Source organism: Nicotiana attenuata, chromosome 5 (assembly GCF_001879085.1).
Source record: "Nicotiana attenuata strain UT chromosome 5, NIATTr2, whole genome shotgun sequence".
NCBI lineage: Eukaryota > Viridiplantae > Streptophyta > Magnoliopsida > Solanales > Solanaceae > Nicotiana > Nicotiana attenuata.
Window position 1 is genome coordinate 6222078 of NC_031993.1, and position 24404 is coordinate 6246481.

At 37.9% G+C, this 24404-nt stretch overlaps 2 protein-coding genes across 3 annotated transcripts; one reads left to right on the plus strand and one right to left on the minus strand.

Annotated features, from left to right (window-relative positions):
• LOC109225223 (chaperone protein DnaJ) lies at positions 5889 to 10029 on the minus strand. Of its 2 annotated transcripts, XM_019389816.1 has the most exons (5): positions 9449 to 10029; positions 8287 to 8455; positions 7279 to 7311; positions 7058 to 7152; positions 5889 to 6559 (listed from the first exon to the last, which is right to left on the minus strand). In XM_019389816.1, exons 1-5 carry the CDS (start codon positions 9797 to 9799, stop codon positions 6329 to 6331), a joined length of 879 nt encoding a protein of 292 aa, XP_019245361.1. In that variant the 5' UTR covers positions 9800 to 10029; the 3' UTR covers positions 5889 to 6328. The 2 variants fall into 2 exon arrangements, with proteins under 2 accessions (XP_019245361.1, XP_019245362.1); XM_019389817.1 differs by lacking the exon at positions 7279 to 7311 and having other exon boundaries at positions 9449 to 10028.
• Positions 11136 to 18139, plus strand: LOC109225224 (ubiquinol-cytochrome-c reductase complex assembly factor 1-like). Its single transcript, XM_019389819.1, has 7 exons — positions 11136 to 11437; positions 12439 to 12652; positions 13302 to 13468; positions 14682 to 14806; positions 16176 to 16236; positions 16644 to 16692; positions 17680 to 18139. Exons 1-7 carry the CDS (start codon positions 11273 to 11275, stop codon positions 17754 to 17756), a joined length of 858 nt encoding a protein of 285 aa, XP_019245364.1. The 5' UTR covers positions 11136 to 11272; the 3' UTR covers positions 17757 to 18139.

The following is a 24404-nucleotide window of genomic DNA, read 5'->3' on the forward strand; positions in this document are numbered from 1 at the left end:
GATCCCACCAATCTACCCTTATTACTCCTCAATACATTACCCTTATTCCTCCAGTTTCGGCGTGCAACTCGATCCCACCAATCCATCCTTATTACTCTTGTTGCGGCGCGCAACCCGGTCTTACCAGACAATCATATTTCACCCTTATTCCTCCTCAATATATCACCCTTATTCCTCCTGTTGCAGCGTGCAACCTGATCCCACCATATCAGTACCAATCACACAATAAGAACAAGTATTTCACAATTTATCTCAAAGCCCTCCACAATATTTATGCCTCAAACCAAAGCAAATAGAAGGCTATACACTTATGAAACTTCACTCAATTACTACTACACAGCGAGACCAACCAAAATATACCATGAAACACCGACAAACCAACTTAAACCGATAATGTAACACAATGGACTACGGAATGGTTACTACTTTTAATAAAGAAAACAACATCTAACAAGAAGCAACTAAACATGGAAGCACCAATAAGCATGTAGTAGTTAAGACAGGAAGACAATATATTAGGAACAGGGAAAGGGACAGACTAAACAGATAATTTGGCGGCGCATAGGTACTCGTCACCTCACCTATACGCCACACACATGGATTTTCACGTAGCAATTAAGTCGGAGATTTCTAATCCCTCAAGTCAAAGTTAGACACAACGCTTACCTCAATCTAATGGCCAACTCAACGCTCAATTACCGTTTTTCCTCTAGATTCCACATCCAATCCACTCGTATCTAGTCATAATTAACTTAATAAGATCAATTATCGCTAAAGAAATCAATTCCAATGCATAATTATAAGTTTGCCAACATTTCCCCCAAAAAGTCAAAAACCGACCTCGTGCCCGCTTGGTCAAAACCCGAAATTCGGACCAAAATCCCGAATACCCATTCACCCCCGAGCCCGGATATACAATTGGTTTAGGAATGCGACCTCAATTTGAGGTCTAAATCCCCAAATTTCGAAATTCTTAAGTTCCCAAAAATCCCTAATTCCACCATGTAAAACCCTAGATTCTAGAATGAAATCTTGTAAAAAGAAGTTAAAGGTTGAAATAAATGAGTTAAGAATCATTTACCTATGATTTGGGGAAGAAAAACCCTTTGAAAAATCGCCTCTTGTGTTCTAGGTTTTGAAAAGTGGGAGAATGAATGAAAAATCTCGTCTAAGTCTAAACTTATCAGCTGCAGATGTCGCATTTGCGACCTGAGCTTCGCAATCGCGAAGCTCACAAATGTGAAGGTGCTATCACAATTGCGAAGCCCTTCACAGTCCTGCTGCCTTCGCAAATACGAGGAAAGTGCCGCAATTGTGACCACTGAACCTCGCAAATGCGAGTAAAAGATCACATTTGTGATCCTGACCCTTCCCAGACGCCCTTCGCAATTGCGAAGGTAACCTCGCAAATACGAGAACTGCTGGCCCAGCCTTCCTTCGCATTTGCGATGAAGGCCTCGCAAATGCGAACCAGCAGGGTTTGCAATTGCGATGCCTGATCTCGCAAATGCGAGATCAGAGGCCTGCAACCAGTTCAGTTATACCAGCAACATTTTCTAAGTTCCAAATCACTCAATAGCCTATCTGAAACTCACCCGAGCCCTCGGGGCTCCAAACCAAACATGCACCCAAGTCTTAAAACACATACAAACTTGCTCCCGCGATCAAATCGCAAAAATAACACCTAGAACTACGAATTTAGCACCAAATTGCATGAAATTTTCAAAACTTCTATTTTTCTCAACCAAAGGTTCGAATCACGTCAAATCAGTCCCGTTTCTCAACTAACTTTACTGATAAGGTATAAATATCAAGGACCTATACCGGGCTCCAGAACTAAAATACAGGCCCGATATAACGAGATTACATATTAACCAAATTCTTAAAACCATTATAATTTCAGTCTTACAATTTTTATCAAAAATTCATTTCTCGGGCTAGTGACCTCGGAATTCGATTCCGGGCATACGCCCAGGTCCCATATTTTACTACGGACCCATCGGAACCGTCAGAACACGAGTCTGGGTCCGTTTATGCAAAACGTTGACCGAAGTCAATAAAAATCAACCTTTTAGGCCAAAAATTATTATTTCATCAATTTTTCTCATAAAAGCTTTTCGGATACACGCCCGGACTGCGCACGCAAATTGAGGAGGAATAAAATGAGATTTTGAAGACCTCGGAACACAGAATCGAGTTCTAAAACATAAGATGACCCTTTGGGTCAATCATATGTAAGAATACATTGGATCGTTATTGTTGTTGTTAATATCAATGGACCCGTCTGTCTACACAACTTGATTATTTAGCTTTTTCAAATAATCTCTTTTTCATATTGTTAATATGAGAGTAGGGAAGTCACAACTTGATATCAGGAGCGGATTTATAGGTTTAATTATTAGGCACGTGAACCATAGTCTTTCCGTAAATTTTGGTATAATATTAAATATTGGCACCCATGCTCCAGGGAGATTGAATGGTACACTTGGTTGAAGAATGAGTTATTAACAAGAGGTATAGGGATCAATTCTCACTAGATAAATTTTTGTCTCCTTTTTTTTAATAGTGCATTCATGTACTAAAAATCATAGATCCACCTCTGCTTGATATGATAGACATGTAAATTATTGAAATTGAAACTAGTGACACTAAAATTCAAATTGTAACTTCTTGATCAACTTGAACTATCTTTTCAGCAACATTTTTTCCTCTTACTTCTACTGCTTCAATTTCTCTAGTCAACATTTAACCCCCGAAAAAAGCATTGAAAATGCTAGTATTTAGTTTCAACAGTGAGCCCACATGTTCACCCTTACACTTTCTTCGTAAGAAAATGACACTATATAGTCGCTCTCAAAATAATAGCCAAAAAATATATATTTTTTATATATATGTATGTTTCCGTATGTTATATGCAAAAAAAGTATACAAATTTTATATAATTTTACGGCTACCGAATATTAGTAATTTCGACCGCGGGCTAAAAGTAATCTTTGTCTTTCTTTTTCTTAAAAAAGAAGTTTGAGTAACATGTTGAAATTAGCTTGCATCAAATCCATGTCAATGTATCCCCGTGACTTGAATATATTTACCAAATTTCCCCTACTTGTGAAGTCTTTTTTATTTTTATTTTTATTTTTTTTCTGTGATATAATATTTTATTTATTCTCTTAAAGAAGATTACGTGTATAAAATGCACAAACACTTTTATTTTTTATTTTGGTGTATGGCAAAGATACAAAGACCTCCCTCATAGCTTTAGGAACTAAATACTATCTCTTGCTAGTACTTCTTTTCTTTTGTTAAAAACCAATAATATTTTTTCCATTTGCGGAGGAAAGAAATAATGTAAAAGTTGAATAATTAATAGGAAAACGGCATGAATTTTTTCCTAATTAATCAAAATATTCTTAAATTATAAAGATGCATTTGAAATTGCTAATAAAATTTTGAGATAACATCCTGAAATCATAATATCAAGTTCTCTAAAAGATCTCTGTTTTTTAAGGTAGTGTAATCCATTCCCCAAGCATAAAACATGTGATATTGCTTAGTCAATCAAAATACGTCATTCCAATAGTTGAACATAATACATTTCCTTATCAAAAACAGAAAGGCCAAGGTATTATTCTGCCTTTGCATATTTCAGTCAGAAGAAACTGCACGTGTTGACTTTTTAACACACGAAAAACATATGGATGTATTAGTTTAGCTTATCAACTTCAGCATAAAGAAAGTGAAGTAATATTAAGAGTTATGAACTTACATGGTAATTTATTTTGTCCTTCACACCATAACCAATCTTTCTGGACGATCTAACACATTATACCAACTGATAGATACTAAGGAAAGAATTTTATTCGAGTTTTAAGAAGCATAAGTGTATACGGTCGAAATCAGGTATGCCCGATTTCATGGGCTCGAAGAGTCGCTTCAAGCCCGAGTTCAAGCCCGATGGACCAAGTTCGAGTCCGATGATAGAGTACAAGGCTCGAAGATCGAAGTACGCGATGAGCACCGAAGCCGAGTGTGACCAACCCCGAGATGATGCCGTTATGGGTTTGTAATAGAAAGAGCAAGATTCCCGCAACATCCCCAAGATCTCGGCGTAAATTCCGGAATAGATTTGTACGGATTTGTACTAGGCGGTTACACAGCTGTCCCAATAAGATTCCTTGCTAAAATTAGAAATGTACCTTATTTAGGGTTCCCCTACTATATAAAGGGGACCCCAATCGTTTGTAACCATTATCAATCATTAGCAAAAGAATATACTCTCTTACTTTCTTGCTCTTTACCCATCAAAATTGTCTCTTAACTTTATTGCCTTTACTTTACTGTTCTTGTTGACCAGCCTCGAGGCCATCATAGCTCGAGGTCAAGACTTGTTTAAGCACTGGTCTGATTCAACTTACTTCTTTGATTTATACGTTTGATTTCTTGGTTATTAATTAGTATTGAATTAAATCATGTATCTTTTAAACCACAAACAAGTTTAATTGTTACTCGTATTTCGAGGTAAACAATAAGATTTAAAGTCACCCCATTCACCTCTTTTGTCAATATTGTTGAATCTCTTGCATGTATTGGCCATTTACTTCTTGGTTTTTTTTATTCCCCTGTTTAAGCCAAAGAGCTCTACACCTTTGTCTCCATTTTATTTCTTCACACTTGGCAATGTCTTCAAGTTCCATGTAGATGCCTGATTTCAATAGACGTTCATCTTCACCATATGGATGGAATTTCACCACTCAGTTGAAAATAAGAATCTGTCCAGTCTTGATGTAGCTACATGATTGTCGCTTTACATCCAGGTGAAACTACCACCAGTCAGAGGAGGATCAATGAGTTCGAATTCTTCAATACAGTTTGTAAAATCAGGCCCATATCTGCTGCTGGTTCTATTCTTCAATACAGTTTGTAAAATCAGGCCCATATCTGCTGCTGGTTCTTTCTGATGCAAACCTGGTTGTATTAAAGCCTCCACATATAACCCAGGGTCCAGGATAAATGCCTCTGATTACTGCAAGTTCCTGCCACAAGTCTTTTTTCTCATGTCTTGTATATGGCCCATAAACCCCAGTTAGATGCAATGTGAATTCTGGTCTCGCGAAGAGAACTTCAAGGTAATGTAGTATTCCCCTGTAGCAATGACGTCTCCCTGCCATATCCTTTTGTCCCAAAAAATCTAATACAATACTTTTTCGGAACCGAAGAAGTAATTACAGTAAAATGATCACAAGTTGAAGAGAAGAAGAGAATAAGAGATTGGTGGGAGTTAAGAAGAAGTAATTACACTGCTCATGAGCTTTCACCTTATCATATCCTAGAGTAGAACCATGACTTTTATTTGAAAGCTCTCACTTCACATTTCAACATAACATGTATTTATCTTAACAAACACCTATGGCACATAAAGTTTTACCCAAAAAGAGTGCAGTGGCCATCATACCTTTAGATTTGTAAGCCAGCCGAAATTAATCCAATCAACTCTTTAACAGGAGGCGCCAGTAGATGTTTTCCCAAATGCTAGACAAAGTTCCTAAAGATCAGTTTCTCTCAAGTATACATCTCTGTACTGTTCAAAAGTTAACAAGGGAAGAAAAGCCACGTGCATGAGCACATGAGGCAGATATTATCGCATGTATGAACAGCTTCTAGCAAATTCTTCCAAGTAAAGGCCAAAAACAAAAGAGAAAACTAATTGAAGATAACAGAAGGTAACAGAGTCGAGAAAGAAACAACACCAACAGCAGAAAATCAGTTAATAGAGAAGAAACAGAAGAGAAAAAGAAACAAATGATGAAAGAAATATGGCAGAAAGAAGATGGTATTCCATGCGCAGTAACACCGATGGAGAATGCAAATGAACAAAGAAGGTAGAAGCAGAAGTGGAACCCAGTTGGCTTAACACGTTTCACCATTAAAAGAGGAACATGAATTCATGAAATAACTGAAATTGAAGAGCAAAATAGCAAAATAGCAAAATACACATGATAAACAATAGTAATTCCTATAATACCCCTATCCGTACACCCCAACTCCCATTTCTATATAATAGTAATACACATGAAACCTTTTGATACAAGCTATATCTAAAACATCAAAAGATGTAGCAGCCAGTTCACCATGACTACTGCAAAAACTTCGTGAATCATAGCAACTGTACAAGGAAATGAATAAAGGACACCCTTTGTGATTTTCAGTTGGTACATGTTCAAAGTGGGCGAACCATTTGATTTTGCCGCCAGACACAACCAAAAACATCAAGAACATGTTCTTCAATACATTGTTGCTCTTCTTTTTAGGGAGTATCAATTCAATCCCATTAGAGACCTAATTCCTTTTTCAATTGGGCAAGGGTTGCTTCAATCTCATCAATATTTTCTTCAATACTGCTATTTTTCTCTGTCCTATTTTCTTTTCCATTATCAGTTCTGTTTGTTCCAGATTGTGCATTTCCCTTCTGGGGTCTTTCATCATTGCTTTTTTCTTCTACCTCTGCATCGGTTATATTAAGCTCCTTCTCTAAGAACTCAACAAATTCTTCCCCGATTTCCTGTCAACAATCAAATTTTATAGTGAGAGAAACTCCAATTCTTTCTTTATCGCATGCAGAGTAGAAGTACCAACAATTTTGTCCAACTCTAATAGTTAAACGATTTTCACATCCAAGAAAACCTGCTCAACCTCTGTTCCCAGGGGTATCTAAGCCAGAGGCATCTCACAGGAAAAATAAAGGATAATACCTAGAGGGTGGTAAGAGGCAAATGATCAAAAGGAGAAAAAAAAGAACGGAAAAGGGCCAAAACTGCCCCTAAACTATTGGATTTGGTACAAAAATGCTCTCAGTCCACCTACTGAGCCAGAAATGCCACTGCCGTCTTCTTTTGGTCCAAAATGTCGTAAAAACTAACGGACCATTTAAAACAAAAAGGGAAAAGACCAAAACTTGCCGATCTATTGGATTTGGTCAAAAATGCCCTTCGTTAACCACATATTGTATGATCTTAAATGTGCTTTTCTTTCATACAAATTGAATTTATCAACTTCTTACCGCCAATTCTTCCCACAAACTCTTTGGTTTTCCCTCCGAAGCGACAGTTGCCTCCCAATTCCGAAATTCTTCTTGGACATCCCTAAAGAAGTCCGCTGCAGAAAGAAGTTAGACTTGAGACCCACATGGCTCTTTAACTGCAAGACAGGCTATATGTGAAAAATGTCCTAGCGCAGTTGAAGTATCGATAGTGTATCTTTAACTGCCATGTGCAAATCTACCTATTGTTATTTGAACATCCGTGAAAAAGCTACCTGCAGCATGAAGGGGTTAAACATAAGAATGTAAAACCAAAAAGAGATAAGAACTGCCTCACTGAACAGATTAACGAATAGTTTTTTTTTGATTGGTGAACAGATAAACGTAGAGTTCTGTTTTGTTTTTCTTGTGCTCTGGTTTTTGTTTTTTTCAGGTTTCATTTTGTTTAATAAAAGCATACAGTTCGTTAGCATGGATCTCATAGGTGAACCCTCTGGAACACTGAAATTAAAGACCTTATGCTTGGATTCTGATTTCTGTATGATGGAAGTATTGCTTTATTTAGAATGTTGGTGCAAAGTAACTATTTTGAGGTATCGGCATCACAAACAATTTTCAGCGACAAAAGGGTTCAAACATCCAACTCTATTGAACAATCAAGTAATCAGTTTCTGTGGTGAGATTTCTCATCCACGATCAAATTAGTTCGATGGAGTTCTCTGTTGCTCTTTGTCGAAACACCCCCACCCCCACCCCCACCCCACCCCCCAAAAAAAAAAACTTACTGCCTATCTATAAAAGCCGGGGGAAGCGCGAAGAGCTAAGCGACGAATGTCGTGGCGAAGGAAGTAAGATATTCATTCTACTTTGTGAGCCGGTGCCTAAGTTTTATGATCAGCTAATGCATCCTTCAGAACTCGACCTTCATACTTTCTTTCGTAAGTGTTACAAGTCAATCAAGACACTGGAGGCATTTCAGACTACACATTCAAGTTGATTAATTAGTGGATGACGGATGCTTTTACTATTTTCATGTTTAAATTCTTACTACAGTTTTTAGTTCTTTTTGAAGACAGAAATGATAAGAGGTTTTGAACACAGCTCCTGACCACGGGATGGCAAGGTAAAGCAGCTGTTGCTTTATTATTTCGAAGCTAAGATTTTTTATCTGGACATAAACAAACATGCATACCAACAGAACTTAAGTACAAGTGAGCAGCAAATATCACTAATTAGCAAGGGTGTTTTACCAAAGCTATAGAAGTCTTCTTCATCTGCAGTACTTCTACTTTTTCCTGCTCCACTATAATATGAAGAACTTGTTGTGTCACTTCCCGAATCATATCTCTTCCTGGTTTTGGAGTTCAATAGTGTGTTGTATGCATGCTTAATCCTCATAAACTTTTCTTGAGCATTGGGCTGTACAGAAAGGCATTAACAAAAAGGGAGATGTCCTTCAATAATACCAGATTTAATCACCGGGAAGGAAGAGAAAGTTTTAGTTCCTAGTTCCCGTTTTAACTTCAGGCAATCTGTTTTTGTCTTTTCCTGCCGTCAACAAGCACCATGCAAAAAGTGAAAAAGGAAAAGGTAATTTGACAAATAATGCCTTGATTCCCTAAAGTAAAATAAATAGTGTTGTACCATATTTGGAATTTCTGTTGCTAGATTTATCTGCGCAGGGGATCACGCGAACCCAGTAGCTTTTGCCAATACCATGTATATATAACAAAAAATCCACTAAAATATCTATAAATATTTGATTGTGAACCCAGTTATTATTACAGTATTAACTTGAGATCGCGGCAGGAACCCATAAACTTCAAATCATGGATCCGCCTCTGCTTGTGTGTATATTTTGCTATTTCTAGTGCTAATCCTAGGTGAACAAGTAAAATACAAAGCAAGTACAGGAGGTTTGCAACTGATGAACCACTACAGCTATAAGCAACAACGCCAAATGTGTTATTGCAAACAGTGTTGTCAAAGGCGAAAAGCATCATAAAGCGGTCCAAGTCAATCAGGGCTTTAAGTGCAATTGAAGTGTGGGATTTAGTTTAAAAAGGCACAATGAAGAAAAAAATAAAAATATATATGTAATGCAAGACAAAAGGACAATTTCATTCATGATGAATTCCTCAACAATTAATATATCTTTTTGCCAATCATATTTTTCATTCAAGATAGAACTTAAGGCAATGAGGACACGCCTTAGTGGCTTGCTTTCACTGAAGCGCAGGCGCAACCTAAGTGAGGCGAAGCGCATACCCTGAGCTTTTTAAATGAGCCTTTGACAACACTGATTGAGAAGTTAACTAAAATCATTTTATAAACTTCAGCACCTACGCATAGGTTTATTAGGTCATCCAAATTATCAAGTTAAAACTAATAAAATTCAAAAGGCTACACTACCTCTTTGTTAACATCAGGATGATACTTGAGAGCGAGTTTGCGATATGCCCTTTTGATTTGGTCTGCTGTCGCCGATGAAGACACCCCTAAAACTTCATACGGAGACTCTTTTCGACTTGCCTTAACCAATGCAGCTTTATATTTTCTCCTCTTCTGCTTATTATAGTAGCCGCCACAGTAGCCGCCGCCACCTGGACTAGGTGAGAAGCCTAATCCCGACCCATACCCGATTATACGAACGGGTAACTTTTGCAAAGGAAAATGGAAGAAGTTGCAGTTTGCTGCTGGATTTTGAAACAGAACCGATTTTGCAAATATATAAATGGACGGCTGAAAATTCACACCTATCATTGCTATAGCATTGCAATCACAAATTAAAGGAAAACAATAATGGACCCTTTGCTTTTTCGGTGATCGGCAGCTTATTTATGGATTGCTGACATAGAACTCAAGATCAAGACTAAGTATAGTCCTCTGTTCAAACTCAGAATTGGAACTGGAATTGGAATTGGATTTAGTTGTTCGTAGCCGCTCAATAGCCTAACCAAGATTTTGGAGATGCAGATATAGACTACCAATTCTGTTTCACGTGAAGGGCACATGACGCTTTGTCTCCGTTAGTTAGGATTAAGAGCCCGTTTGGATTAGTTGGATTTTAAATGGCTAACAAGCTTGAGGTTATTGAAAAATATTTTTAAGACCCCGTTTGGATTAGCTCATTTGAAGTAACTGATAAACATTAGGTGCTAAAAAGTATTTTAAGTGCTGAAACTAATTTAATAAATAAGCAGTTACATGTTTGGATACAAGTGCTGAAATTGATAATAAGGTGATGTAGTATTTGATAAAAAAGCTCTTTTTCTGTTAAAATGACTTGAATAACCTTAGAACTGTTTACACTTATAAGGGCGTTCGAAATTTTAGATTTCAGATCCACTCAAATACAAATATTCTATTTGTTATTTCATTTTTATTACATCTGTGATTAGATAAGATAATTTTTATGATAAATATAATTTATTTTATGATAATCATAAGTTATAATAATTAATAAATTAACAAAAGTTTCTTCATCATCGCAACACTTAGAAAGTAATACACAAAAAATTTGATATGTCCCCGTTTATTACATATAATTCAAAGATTAATACACAATCACATAGATACAAATACGCAAGGAATAGAGAATTTGCTTACCTCAAATAGACAATGAAAATTGCAGGCTTAAAGAGGCGGGGGGTTTAGGTTGAAAAAATACGTGAGGTAGTGAGTATCTATGTAGGAGTTTTGTTTTAAAAATTAATATTTTAGGGATAAAATAGTAAAAATCTTGGTCAAACTTAAAGTGCTTATAAACTAAAAATTTATAAGTTGGAGGTGACCCGCTTATGGCTTTTGGTTATTTTTGGCTTGTAAGCACTTGACTTATAAACACCTAGATAAGTCGAAAAGTGCTTGTAAGCTAGTTTGACGAGTTTGTATTAAGATTTATGCCTAATTTTAACTTATAAGTACTTTAGGTGTTTACCAAATACGTACATAAACTAAAAGGTACTTGTAAATCAGTTTGATCACCTTAGCTAAACACACTCTTGAAAGTGCACTAATTTGTTAAAGAACAAAGAAATAGGATCATTTTGAACCAAAATATAAAGATAGAGGACTATTTTGGCTTTTTCTCCATTTTCTTAAGCTAAAACTATGATCATCGGAAAATTGCAACAGCTCAAAACTCACCCAATTCTTGGTAGTATCCATTTTTAAGGCCGTTCTTCAGTAGTTTTCTCCTTTCATCGTTCACTCGCTTCGCCATACAGAGGGAGAATGTTGCCGAGATGGAGCAGGGCCATTTCACAGTTTTCTAGGGCTTATTCACTAAGGAACACACGAATTGGAAGACATTTGTGTACTTTTTCATGTCGAGATTATTTCGCGGTTGCGCCGTCTGTAGACCATTCCACCGAGAAAGACTATAATAGCAAACTCCAGGTTTGAAAATTTCAGATTTTTTCTTTTGTGGTAATCAGAGGTGGAGCTATCATTGTGTGCCAAAGCCATTAACTTTGGTCCAAACCATGTATTTGTCTATTGAATATGTGCACATTATTAATTTAAAACTCAGTAACTTATAAGCCCGAACCCTTAATGTCAAATTGCCGCTCCGCCTCTGGTGGTAATTAGATGTTACTAGTAAGGTGATGCCCTAGGACTTTGTTCTGGTTCATTTGCTGCATTATATCTGTTGATCAATTTGCACATTTATCCTAGTTTTATATGCTATTTTCAGTACTTGATGTCCATTCAAAGGCAAACATAAAATTTCAAATAAGCGGGTGTGTAATACGACTGCACCGACTACTTCATTGTGACAATGTGTGTCGACTTTCTTTTTCTTCTTGAAGGTGGTGTTCGAGTGAGTTTACGCACCTCGACTATTCTATCATGTAGCGGCTTTCTCTACTAGTATAGGTGTTGGGTAACTCTGTGCAACTCGATTTAGATTGGTGAGAAAGAAGTCACTTAGCTTTTTAGTCTCTACTGCAATTTAGAACTTTGGTCTCCCATGGTCTTCATTCCAACTTCATTGACCTTTAGGACACACCCTTGGTGTCGAGTGCATACCTATAAATATATACTTATTATATAGCCTTTCAACTATCCAAAAATAGTTCTTTTGAAGTTGAAATGATTATTCGACGGTGCAACTTTAGTTTGAGCTGAAGGGATGCTAGCACATTAGCAGCTGACACTGTAAATGCACTACTGTGTCCACCCTGCTAGCATTTTTACCTTTTGGAGATTTTAAAGATTTTGATATCCCGTGTTTATTTTTCTGTACTTTTTCTATAGTGATGTTGTGCCAAATGAAAGAAGATGCCTTTCTCTTAATTTAGTTGTTGATCTCTATGCTTAGTGGAACATAGATTTGTTGCATGCAATGGTGTCTGATTTGCAAAGTACTGATAATTGAACTCCTGTTATTTGAGTAGGTAAATTTGAACAAGATGTTCTGGTCTAAGCCTCAATCATTGGCATTGGCCCCTGATTCACCGTTAAGAATTGAAGAGCCACAATATGATGGCATCCAGCGTTTTCTCCTCAAATTGATGTTGTTCTATAGTAAGCAAAGCACGTCCATTCGAGGAGCTAACGTTATTTATCGCCGTGTTATTCACCAAATTGATAGACCTGCTATCTATGATGGTGAGTCTCTTTGCTCTTCAGCTCATTGAACACACTATCTTGGGCCATTTCCTATGTGCTTATGGATTGTTATGTGAAACCTTTCTTTTATTTTTTTGTTTAAAGAAGAGAAAATGAATGGTGTTCTTCTTGAGTCTGTTCATTTGGATTGCATATGATTCTGATTGGGCACTCAAGCAGCCTATATGTGTAACAAAGATGCATTTTGCAAAGTTGTATGTAGGAACTATCGGTAGATGCTTCTTGACTAAAGTCTATGGCTCTTACGCCCCTGCAAATTCTTTAGTCATTTCTCTTCCGTACTCTGGTTCTGAGGTGTGAATTTCTAGATCGCGCTAAAGTTTTGAATTGCTGCACATCAAAAACCTCTTTATACGCATTCCTGATCTGCAATCTTTTCACATTATCTAGCTCATCATTATAATTATTTAGGCACTGGCAGCTATATCTCTAACTAATTGTTGCAAATCTTTGACAAGCATTACTGCTCATGTTAATTCAAGAGCCTAAGTGAGTTGAATGTTCATTCAATCTTTAAGCATAATTACCTTTTTTCATTTGATTGCGTGAGCACTGTCTCTTCACAAAGTAGCTATGCTAATCTGTGTTTGCCTTAGTTATTTGATCTGCTTGTATGTGTTGCATGCAGTATTTAGCTTGGAGAAAACATTTAAGAGCACATTTGCTTTACTTGTTATCCATATGTGGCTATGCTTGCGGCGCTTGAAGCAGGAGGGAAAAGAAGGCGTCGAGTTGGGGCAATATCTGTATGAGATATATAATCATGATCTGGAGTTGAGAGTTTCTAAAGCTGGGGTAAGTTATGAAACTCTTGTATTGAAAAATCAATTCAATATTGCAAATAATTCTTCTTTCTGGCATTCATTTTGGAAAGTAAATTCAAGTGGCAATGCTATTTGTAGTGGAACGTCCGTCTTGTTGAATATCTTTTGATCTTTTCTTTGTTGTTAAATTGACAACCAAGCTAGAGTGGCTGTAAAGTTTCAACTACTCTTATGTTTGGTTTTAAGAGAATTTGTGGTTGCAACCGTTGGTACAGTATATAAAAGCATGACTAATGGTAAGAAGAACAAGTCCACACTTTTGTTTTTGCAATCTGTAAATATGGCTTCAGCAAAGCCATTGTGCTGATGATTAATATACTGTACCTGTCCTAAAAAAAGAGCATGACTAATGATGTCGGGCTCTCCAAAAAAAAAAAAAAAGAAGAAAGAAATCTTAAGAAAAAATGGAAGGAAATTGAAAAAATCTGAAGGAAAAAATGGAGCTGTAGAGCATAACGAAATATCGTGGTTAAAGGCAAGTGTATAGTAAGTCTAAGCTAGCAATATCTAAGATTTTTCCATACAAAAGTTTATGTTATTATATTGAGATGGTTATCCTAAACTTCCCTCTTTTGCAATATTACTATTTTCATTTCTCATTTTCATATGTTGCTACAGAAGATCTCTTTTTCCGGGGGTTTTAGGGGGTTTGGCTTTCAAGCTCATCGAATTACATCTCAGCTCCCATCCCCATCCTTGGTTTAAAATTGACTATCAGCAAGTGATTTGTTTAAGTTATTGTCCCTGATGCACGTTTTTGCATTGGTTTTTTACAACTTACTTTGGGAAATTTGGTATAATGCTGCCCCTTTTCTGCTTCATTCATTTTCTTTTTTGGACAATTTATTCTCACCTCTCCGATTTTCTGAGCCGAGGGTCTATCGGAAACAGCCTCTCTGCCCTATCGGGTAGGGGTAAGGTCTGCGTACACATTACCCTCCCCAGACCCCACCTGGTGGGATTTTACTGGGTAGTAGTTGTTGTTGTTGTTGTCGTTTATTCTCACCTCCAAAGCGTAATGGAGGAAAAGAATACACAATTTAATTTGCAGCTCCATAAAGGTGACTCAGTTTATTTGTCTTCCTTGTGGAATGATACTGGCATCTCAGCTTCTATTGGTCATGACAAGAAATAGAAAATTTAAACTTTTCTATTCATATCCTTTGTCTATTTTTAAATCGCAGGTTAATTTATTGTTGACTAAATGGATGAAGGATTTGGAGAAGATATTTTACGGTAACATTGTTGCTTATGATGCTGCTATGCTTCCTGAAGCTGGGCAGGATGAGCTGCAAACTGTAATTTGGAGGTAAATACATTGGTTCAGGATCCACAAATATTGTTTTAATGTTGTATGTTTCCTTTTGCTTTGTTTTGATGAATAATGATCATTATATGGAACTAATGTGCTATTTCATGAACATCCACTCAGCTTAATTGTTTGTCAGTATTCTACTACTTATGTAGAGTTACTCGTATTTGTCAGAATTTCCACTTAGCAGATTATTACTATTACGAGCAGCGCATGGTTGCATGAATTAAATTGAATAATTATCAGAAAAATAAGCATAAAGTTTATAGACCTTAGCTAAGAAAAGCTTCAAGACCTTATCTTGAATGCCTATTCGGTCCTCATATGCTTACAGTTGTCAAAAAATTAGCTCTAAGCTCTCGGTGGATGAAGGTTGTAAAAATTTGAGCTGGATATTTATCAGATTGAGAATGAGTATTGGGTTGATTGATCCATTACCCAGACAGGAAAGCAGTTCTCAGACTTGTTTTCTAACATTTGGCTTAAAGCAGCAGAACTGGAGAAAAGCCAAGGCATGAGGAATCTTTGTTTTAATATAAAGAGGCATGAGGGAATCTCTTGATGCCCTTCTTCGAAAAGCTTTTATTTTCCTATTTTTGAGGGTTTTGGTTGATGGGAAATGCAGAGAAGTGTCTTTTGTGTGTGTATACCTGCTGATCGTGCCTATTAAAAATTTCCTTAATGGAATGATTAGGACATCTCCGAATGCATCACTATTAATGTAGCCTTACTGAATTGCTTTTATGTTCTTACTGAATTGCTTCTCCCTCATTTTGAATGAGTGCTGCATCAAAGTTTGAGAAGAAAATAAACAAGAGGAAAAGAGAAGGTTCTTTGCTGAAGTTAACAGGAAACAAACAAAGAACCGTGACAAAAGCATATGCCTTACTGTCGTTATTTCTAGATTCTGTTTTTATCCATAGAGTAGGATTAGAGAATTTGAAGCCAACTATATTGCAGTACCCATTAGAATCTGCTTTGCCTCATTTACTCTATTTGTTTTTTGTTTATATCTGGAGTTGATTGGCATGCCATGGTCACCCTTCGTTCATTGAGTATTCCTTTTTTTTTGGAATTCACCAAAATGAGAGTTTTCTTGTTTATGAGCTGAGAACAAGCTGTTGGTAGTAATCGAAGCTGAATGCTTTGTAGTTGATGTCACTGTGGTGTTATCATAAACTAGGATTTGGCATGGGAGAGGAATATAAGGGAAGTTCCGGTTTCTAGTTTTGGTAATTTGACAAGGATGGAGTTTCTTATTCACGGCAAATGACAATTAAAATTAAAATTGGTGATGGCCTTTTAGTTTACTGAAGAGACTCTATATGCCTTTATTTGATTATCCTTCTGATATTCTATGTTGTAGGAATGTCTTCTCTGATGATGGTACATCTTTACCAAATGATGCAGCCCTGCTTCCAGTCCAGGCAAGTATACATACATATACTTAAAGTGCTTTTTCTTTTTATCTGATACGTCGGGTGCTTTTATTAGTGAAAAAATGTCCAATATTTGCACAGAAGAGAACTATAACACTTACTCAAATTATCGTTCTTTGAAAAATCAGGCCTTATAAAACAAATTTTTAGTTCTTTCAACTCTTGTGTGGTACATAGAATTTGGTGTTATTTCTCCTGAAGCTCTTTATATATGTTCTTGCAGCTTTGACTTGGTATTGACTATGTTACAATTTTGGTGCATATCTTCTAGTGTTTTTCCTTGTAATTTTGTTACTTTTTGTGTTTCTGTATTAGGATGTTGGACATTTGGACCAAATTGTGTCAAAGACGATGGTCTTAACACCATGCTTATTTGTTTGATTTTGTAATTGCAGGCTATGTGTAGGTATGTTCGCAGGGAATCCAACTGTCTGTCATTGACAGGTACGAATTGTGTCCCAACTAATCTGTACTAAATCAGTTCATGTGAAAAGCATGTAGGCACATATAACTCCTAAGGTTTTCTGTACTCTTACTCTCTCTCTCTCTCCATAGAAAAGGAGAAAAACCTTAAAGTTGAACAGGCACCTTTTTCTCTTTTCTGTTATTGTGATCTACTTGTTGCGTATCTTCAAGCCAGTCTTCAAGAAGTAGGTGAAGAAAAATCATTTACAGGATCACTTGCTGGCTTCGAATTCCCTCTTTAGGCTTAACGATCTTCATCCTGTTGTTGGGATTGACTCAGTATTAGATACTTACTTTTGAGAGTAACAAAATACGTGTTAGCTTAAATACCTCATCACTCCCCATTAGGTATTTATTGTGAATTCTAAATTTTCCTGAGTATCATCTGAAGCCAAATAGTGGCAGAGTTATTAGAAAGCTTGATTCGACTGTTGCTTTGTCTTTTATGCATTGAACTTAATTTAACTGAAGTTACTTTGTCTTAAAAATAACAATAAGAAATAAATCTAATGGCCAATGTTCAATAAGTATGAAAGAAGTCTTTGATTTAAGGTTCCATTAGAGCAAACATTATCCATGAGGCTTTTGCTACTTGAGGAAACTTTTTATTGTATTCAACCATTCCTGTTGAAAGCTTCACTCAACTAAAACTGGGAAAGGAGATGAAGATATTCAACAATTCATGCTTATAATTCGAGCTCTTACGATGCTATTATTATTTTTGTGCTTTCTGTTGCTGCTACTTATCTATTGTCTCTTTTCGTATTCTTGAGACGGGGGTCTATCGGGAACACCCTCTCTACCCCTTGGGGTAGGGGTAAGGTCTACGAACACACTACCCTCCCCATACCCCACTTGTGGGATTTCACTGGGTGGTTGTTGTTGTTTGTTGTATTTCTGTGTTAGACTGAATAAGATATAGTCTCCAGAGCTATCGTTCTGATGATGATGCTTTTGTTTGCGTAGATAAAGATGCTGTCTTTTCGGGCAACTTCACGTTCACCCCATTGGAAAACACAAAAGCTGATAAAGAGGGAAGTTAATGCAAAGAAAACAATATCAAAACCACCCATGCTCATGCAACTGTGCCACAATTCATTGTAAAGATTCAGGCTTTCCCTCACTGAAATTATAAGAAATTGCTGAATGCGCAGGCGTGAAACATGAAATCCACTGTTCTTTGAGTTTCAGTAATCTAGGTGCAAATCTAAGGTTGCTTTGCTTTTTTGTGCCACAACATAAATCCTAGAAATGACTGTCAAACTGTTGATGGCTAATGTTTCTAATGGAAGTTATACGAGTGTAAGTTCTGAGAAAAGTCAGAGTGTAAGTTGTATATGGTAATTGCTTCTTAATTCGGATTATTGATTCTGGATAAGTCCCCTAATTGCTGATAATGGTAAACCATCTTCAATTGCTTGTTCTATAAGGTTAGACATAGAGATTCTTGCACAGTTTATTTGTAAAAATAAAAGCATTTACAATGATTATATGGTCTCTGGTGATATTTGTTTATCCGCTGCTTCTTAATGATAAAATCAAAGAAGATAATGATATTTAACTGTCTAGTAAAGGAGCTATTAAATGACATTCTTCACCAACCTCCAACAAATATAAATTTTGTAACTTAGATAGAACACGATTGTTAATCAAATTGTTCAACAAATTCAATATTCAAAGATGATATAACTAATTAAATCACCAAACTAAATATTTCTCAAGAATAAAATGATATTAGTGAAAATACGAAATTGTCTTCTTTCTTTTTTTCCCCGAGAAACTTGAGCAAGAATTATGGACTTGTTACTATTCACATAGTGTTATCTTGAGAAATATTCTCTGCAGTAAGATGGATTCCTCTGTTTCTCGAACCACCTCTGATCAATACTTCTGCTTCTTTTACTTCTTTTTTCAAGACCTACATTAAAAGAATTCTTACATCAACATTTTTCGCTCCTTTATTGAAGATTCCACATCATGCCTTTCATTTTCATTATAATATGGATTAACATTCCGCCTTGTCACGTTCTTGTAGCCAAGAAATGCAAAAGAAGTTGGTTTTCTTCGTTCATGGTGGTTACCCTTAAAATTGGATAACAATTAAATTTGTAAGTGGTTTTAAGGATGTGATTTCACTTGGCACAAACTGAGAAATATGAGAATTAATGCTAGAAGTTAACTGTAAAATAAAGCAAACCAATATAATGAGTGGCTATGGCCCTCGAGCTAGATCGCCCTCGAACCAACAGAGTATGCTAGTGAAAAGTATGAATTGAACAACAGAACTTAAGAAAGAATATGTAATATATTGCTTTGTAATGCGTGAATGTCCTGGTTACAAGATGATTAGAATCCCCCTTATATAGTAGAGGAATTCTACTTATGGTACCATTCTAAATACAGAAGGAAATCTCATGATTGGCTAAATGACCGGTCTTGACCTGATACGTGCTGAGATTTCCGCCACGATCCTTGCCCGATCACGGATATCTCGGCTTCCTATTATTCGACCTAGCAGGCTCCCTTCGATCTCGCTAGATCTCTATCCTGCTTCGATCTCGATCACTGCTGGTCTCGATCTTGATCGGTCATTGATTCATGAGCTTGCAATCCATCTTCGTGCCATGACTCGTTACAATGCGAGGCCGGGCCTTGGTCTGCCACCCCGGTTCCGATTAGCCATACAAAATTAGGCAAGCCCGAATTTGACCGTATACAGATAGTCCCCTTATTTTTTGGAGTATAACGACAAGAAACGAATTGAGTCTTCGAACATCCCCTCAGTTTATACGTAAGCATCGTGACGTAAGCGGCAGAGGTGACAACGTCCCGTCGGTACAATTTTCTAGGCATTTAATGCACATCAGTCGATGGTTGGCCACTACCGGTTCTGAACCGTCGTCTTCAACCTATAAATGTATCTTTCTTCATTCTTCAAACTTTACTTACAAATCTTCTTCACTCTAATCTTCAAAATCTTTTGCCTTCCTCAGAGCTTTGTATTTTTAGATCTCTGAATTTCTTTACTTGTTTCACCGCAAAATACCAAGCGTTCCTCCTCCGTTTCACTCTTCTTCACTTATAAAAATGGCTAAGACTTCAAAAATCGTTCCGCACAAGGAAACCGCTTCTTCATCAAGGCCTGCCGGCGACGGAGCCGCGACGGAGCCGTGACAGAGCATCCCCTAGAGCACTTCGTTCCGACAAAGTGCCCCACTGCTGCCGATTTTAAGGTAGAGAATAAACCCTCGACACCGGGTCGATGCGAACCGATGTCGAGATACATATGTACGATCACCAAAGACATCCTCCAGAAGATGAAAGAGGAGTGCAACTGGGTAAGCAAAGATGTAGTAGTTCCTACCGCCGAGGAATCTATCACCACTCATGTGAAGGGATATCTAAGTGTCTATACTTACCCCTTCACGATAGGTCCCTTAGACCCCGTCATCATCTCCTTTTGCAAGAGGTACGATGTCACCCTTGGCCAAATCCATCCTTCATTCTGGAGGATCGTGATCCTTCTTTGATTTTTTGTAAGGAAAATCGAGGGCCATCCTTTTACCCTTGATCATCTTATGCGTCTCTACAGTCCTCAGCTTTATCGAGGAGGACTGATCAAGCTTTACCGTCGAGCCACCAAACCCCCGTTCTCAAGCATATACGAGACACGAGACCGAGGTTGGATGCGCCGATTTGTCCGAATAAAGACTTCAAACCTAATCGCTGCCGAAGACATGCCGTTTCTTGAAAAATGGAACATGAATCGTAAGTGTTGCTTCGCCTTGAATACCTGCTTCTCATCTCCTTTCCTCTTGTGTGTTGCAACTGTGGCCTGCGTGCCGAAAGTAATCCCCGATCTCAGGCAATGGGTCAAGGGCTTACTGTCGCAAAAATCTTACTCCGAGCGTGCCTGGATGGAGTTATCAAAGGGTCGATGGGAGACCCGTAAACATGGTAATCTTCTTTCCTTAGTACGGTTTCCATTTGGACTTTGCATTTGAGCTTACTCGTCTTTTTTCTTTGTTAGGCCTCGGGAAGGATGTGGCAATGAGGCCCCCATCTGCTAAAGAAGAGGCATTCCTCTCATCATCTGCCCTGAAGGAGGCCAAAGAGAAGAAAAGAAAAGAGGCTTCGAACTCTCCGGGCCCAAAAAAGAAAAGACTGGCTAGGAGGCCCTGTAAGCCTGGGGGGAAGTCACCCCTCTAACTTTGGAGTCAGTTCTTCAGCTAAGGGATGAGCCTGAAGGAGAAGAGGAAGAAGAAAACTCCGGGCTAGTGGCTCGTGTACAAACTGGCGCCGATACTAAGAAAATCTCTGAATCGGTGGGAGCTGAAGCTGCTCTGCCCCGACCTGACGAACCTGAGGGGGAAAACTCAACCGAAGTCCCCGAGCCAAAAAGGGTCGAAGTCGCTTCCCCTCGAGGTGAGAGGGCTATCGAAGAGGCAGTGGATGCCGGTGCAGAAACCATATCTGAGGCCCCCCAAGATGGAGGCGATGCCTCAAAAGACCCTTTTGGGGAATAGAGATCGGGGATTCCCCGTCATTTCCTTCATTTTTTGAGTCAACGATACGTGACACTCAGGCCGTGGAGACTTGTCACGGGGAGGGAGCCCACGGAGAGGAAGATCCTTTCCGTGACTATTTTGTTGAGGTAGAAGATGTCACCAGTCCGGGTGACTTGGATGTCCCGAAGAAGAGCTTGGGCGAGGCTACCTCGAGTTTTAAACTGACCAATCAATTTCCGGCCCCTAGTGCCGATCCCAGGTGCAAGCGATCGATCGTAATCACGGTCCCGGAGGACGCCAGGGTTCTTGCTTCCCCCGTAGGGGTGGCCAGCTACCTCCAATGCTTGGTCACGGAAGAAGACCGAGCCTAGATGGACGAGGTGGGAGCGCCTTGTCTTTTCAACAAAGCCCAGCAGGCTCTAAACCGGGTAATCCCTGATTTCCCTGTCAATTTTCAAACTTAGGTTTTTCTCCCTTTATATAACTTTCCTTTCTATGTTTGTAGGCTTCAGAACTTCGGTGATTCATCACGAGGCTTTCCTTCGGTTTTGAGGGGAATTGAGCCGGTATGAGGCCGAGGTCCGAGGGCTGACTGAGGAAAGGGATGTGATAACGCCAAACTATGCCTTATAAAAAGACACGCGGACGTTGCAAATATAATCTGAGTATTTCTGCCCAAAGTCGAACCACAGGGAATTAACCTATCAATTACTTTTGTCGGACTTATTAAATTCACAGAATCAATTTCCCCAAACTTTGTGATTAACAGTTGATGATATTTCTAACAACTAAAATTGAAAATAAATAAACAGCTGAAAATTAACTATGCTTGATTTGTAAACAATTGGAATAAGGTCTAAGGTAATGGTTTCCCCCGTTGTTGATTTCCTTGGTTGTATATTTCTTATAACTGTGACTTAGTTGTCTCTATCAATCATGAACACTCCAGCTATCATAAATCTTTCTCAAGCAATTATGATAATTTACTAGACGCACTCTCTCAAGCTACGCTAGCTAGATTCGCATTACAGTTCACTTAGATTGCACCCGAGGTATCGTTATCTCTAACCCAACCTCTAAACCCTCAGTTATGACTCTCGTCTATACTCCGGGAGTGATGTCGTTCAAACAACTACCTAAATATGCACTCTCTCTCAAGCAGATACATACTAAATAGGGACGGATAATTGAGGGACCTTTCAATTAACCACAATCAAAACGTAGATGAACAAATAGAGATTAAAAACCAATTCAAAACTATATTAATATAACAACCAAGTCATCCCCAACGGGTTTCACCAAAACCTTAGATTAAAATATTTAGCTACTCATAACAACGATAAAAACTACAAAAGAATTCATAGTCATTGATAGAAGAATAAAGTAGGGAGAATAAAATCGTTTTCCAAGTTGCCTCCTTGCCTCTCTTGCTTCTTCTCAATAACTCGAACTCCTTTTCTCTCTTGGACTTGTTAAACCTTTTATAGTTTTTGTAGATTTGCTTGAACATGCCCTTTTAAAACTACTGTTCCCGAATCTGGACTAGCGGGCACGCTAAGGCCGCGCTACTGCCCGCGCTAGTGGAGTTTAATTCTGTTTTGGGCTACTGAACTAGCGCGGGCGCGCTAATGCCCGCGCTAGTGGGGTTTTCCACTGCCAACGAGCTTTGCTCCTTTTTTTCGTCCATAAATTCCAAATTTTGCCCGGATCACCATCATAAGTCCTCATTTGATTATTGCATTCCTGTGAAACATAAAAGTCACCATTAGAGCCAATTTTTGCATTATTTACACACTTACAACAGTAAAGCATCCTTAAGTTAGAGCCCGAACGTAGGCCAAACTATACAATTTAGCCTATTATCACCCAGCCATTGGGAATGCTGGCACACCCCTGGCCAACCTGTTAGCCAATTTAGGAGTTAGGATCCATTGTGGATCAGGTTATAACCAGGGCAGCAATTAGGGTACTGCCAGGCCAAGAACCTTAACTCAAACACATTGAAGGGAGTAGGGGTAGGGATTCACAATAGAAAAGGCAAGGAAGGAGCATAATTAACACAAATCCCTGAACATAAGCAGTAAAGTAAACAAGGATGCTGATACTGTGAAGTAAACACATAGGGGTGAGGCAGAAAATTAAATATAAGACATACCAGTTTCAAAAGAAAACAAGTAAGAAAACAGTATTCTTCGAAAAGCCAAGTTGCAAGCACAGCAGTTCAAAAAGGTCTCAAGAAACGTAGAGTCTTGAATTCAAATTAGTAAGGTAAATGTGTGAGTTAAAAGTAAGAAGTTCGAGGTATTGAACTTGAAGTATAGATGCGGAAGTATTCGATTGGGAGTGTGGATGTAAAGTTAGGTCTGTTTAAAGTGCAGAAGTGCAATCCCTTTTATAGTGCAAAGAGAACCAGTAAGAAAGGCAAAGAAATCATTGAAATCAGTCTCCCTTTGGTTAAGGGATTCTGATTCCAATGGGTAGAAATTAGTTAAGGAAAGAAATTTCTAATTAAACCTTTCAAAGTAGCATAAAAGGGGTAAGTATATGGAAATTATTTAAGGAAAACAATCAATGGTACACGGTTTGTGCCAAATATTGTAAAGGAATCAATTTAACAGCCATGAAATCAGAAACTGCAAGTTCAGTTGAATGAACCAAGTCAAGAAAGGTAAAGGAGGTTCAACCGAAGGAAAATCAGTGACAGTTTATCAGCCTTATTAAGGGGGTTTCAGAATCAATCAATTAGTTGGTAAAAAAAACCTTTTGAAAGAGAAATTTCTCATATATATATAAGCACACAGATCAAACAAAAAGAGTCGGTAGGTTATTTAGAAAAGAGTTTAACACTGAAAGTCTCAGAGTCACAAGCCAAAGAGATTCAAGTTAATTACAGACTCACAGTGAGCCTGAAAGCCTAGGGTCCCAAAGCGAAACCCTAGTACCACTTGTCATAGAAACCCCAAAACCTAGGGTTTCGAATAGAGTCAGAGGTGAGAAAACAAGGCCTTTGAAAGAGGCTTAGAAATCTCTTTCAAAGACTTATGAGAGACAAACATACACAAACAAGTTCAGAAGAGAGAGATGATGCGAGTTTTCAAACAACAGTGGAGAAAAAATATACAAACAGAACTCGGTAAAGCGACCAAAATCCAGGGCCCAAACATAAATACGTATAGCAAAGAG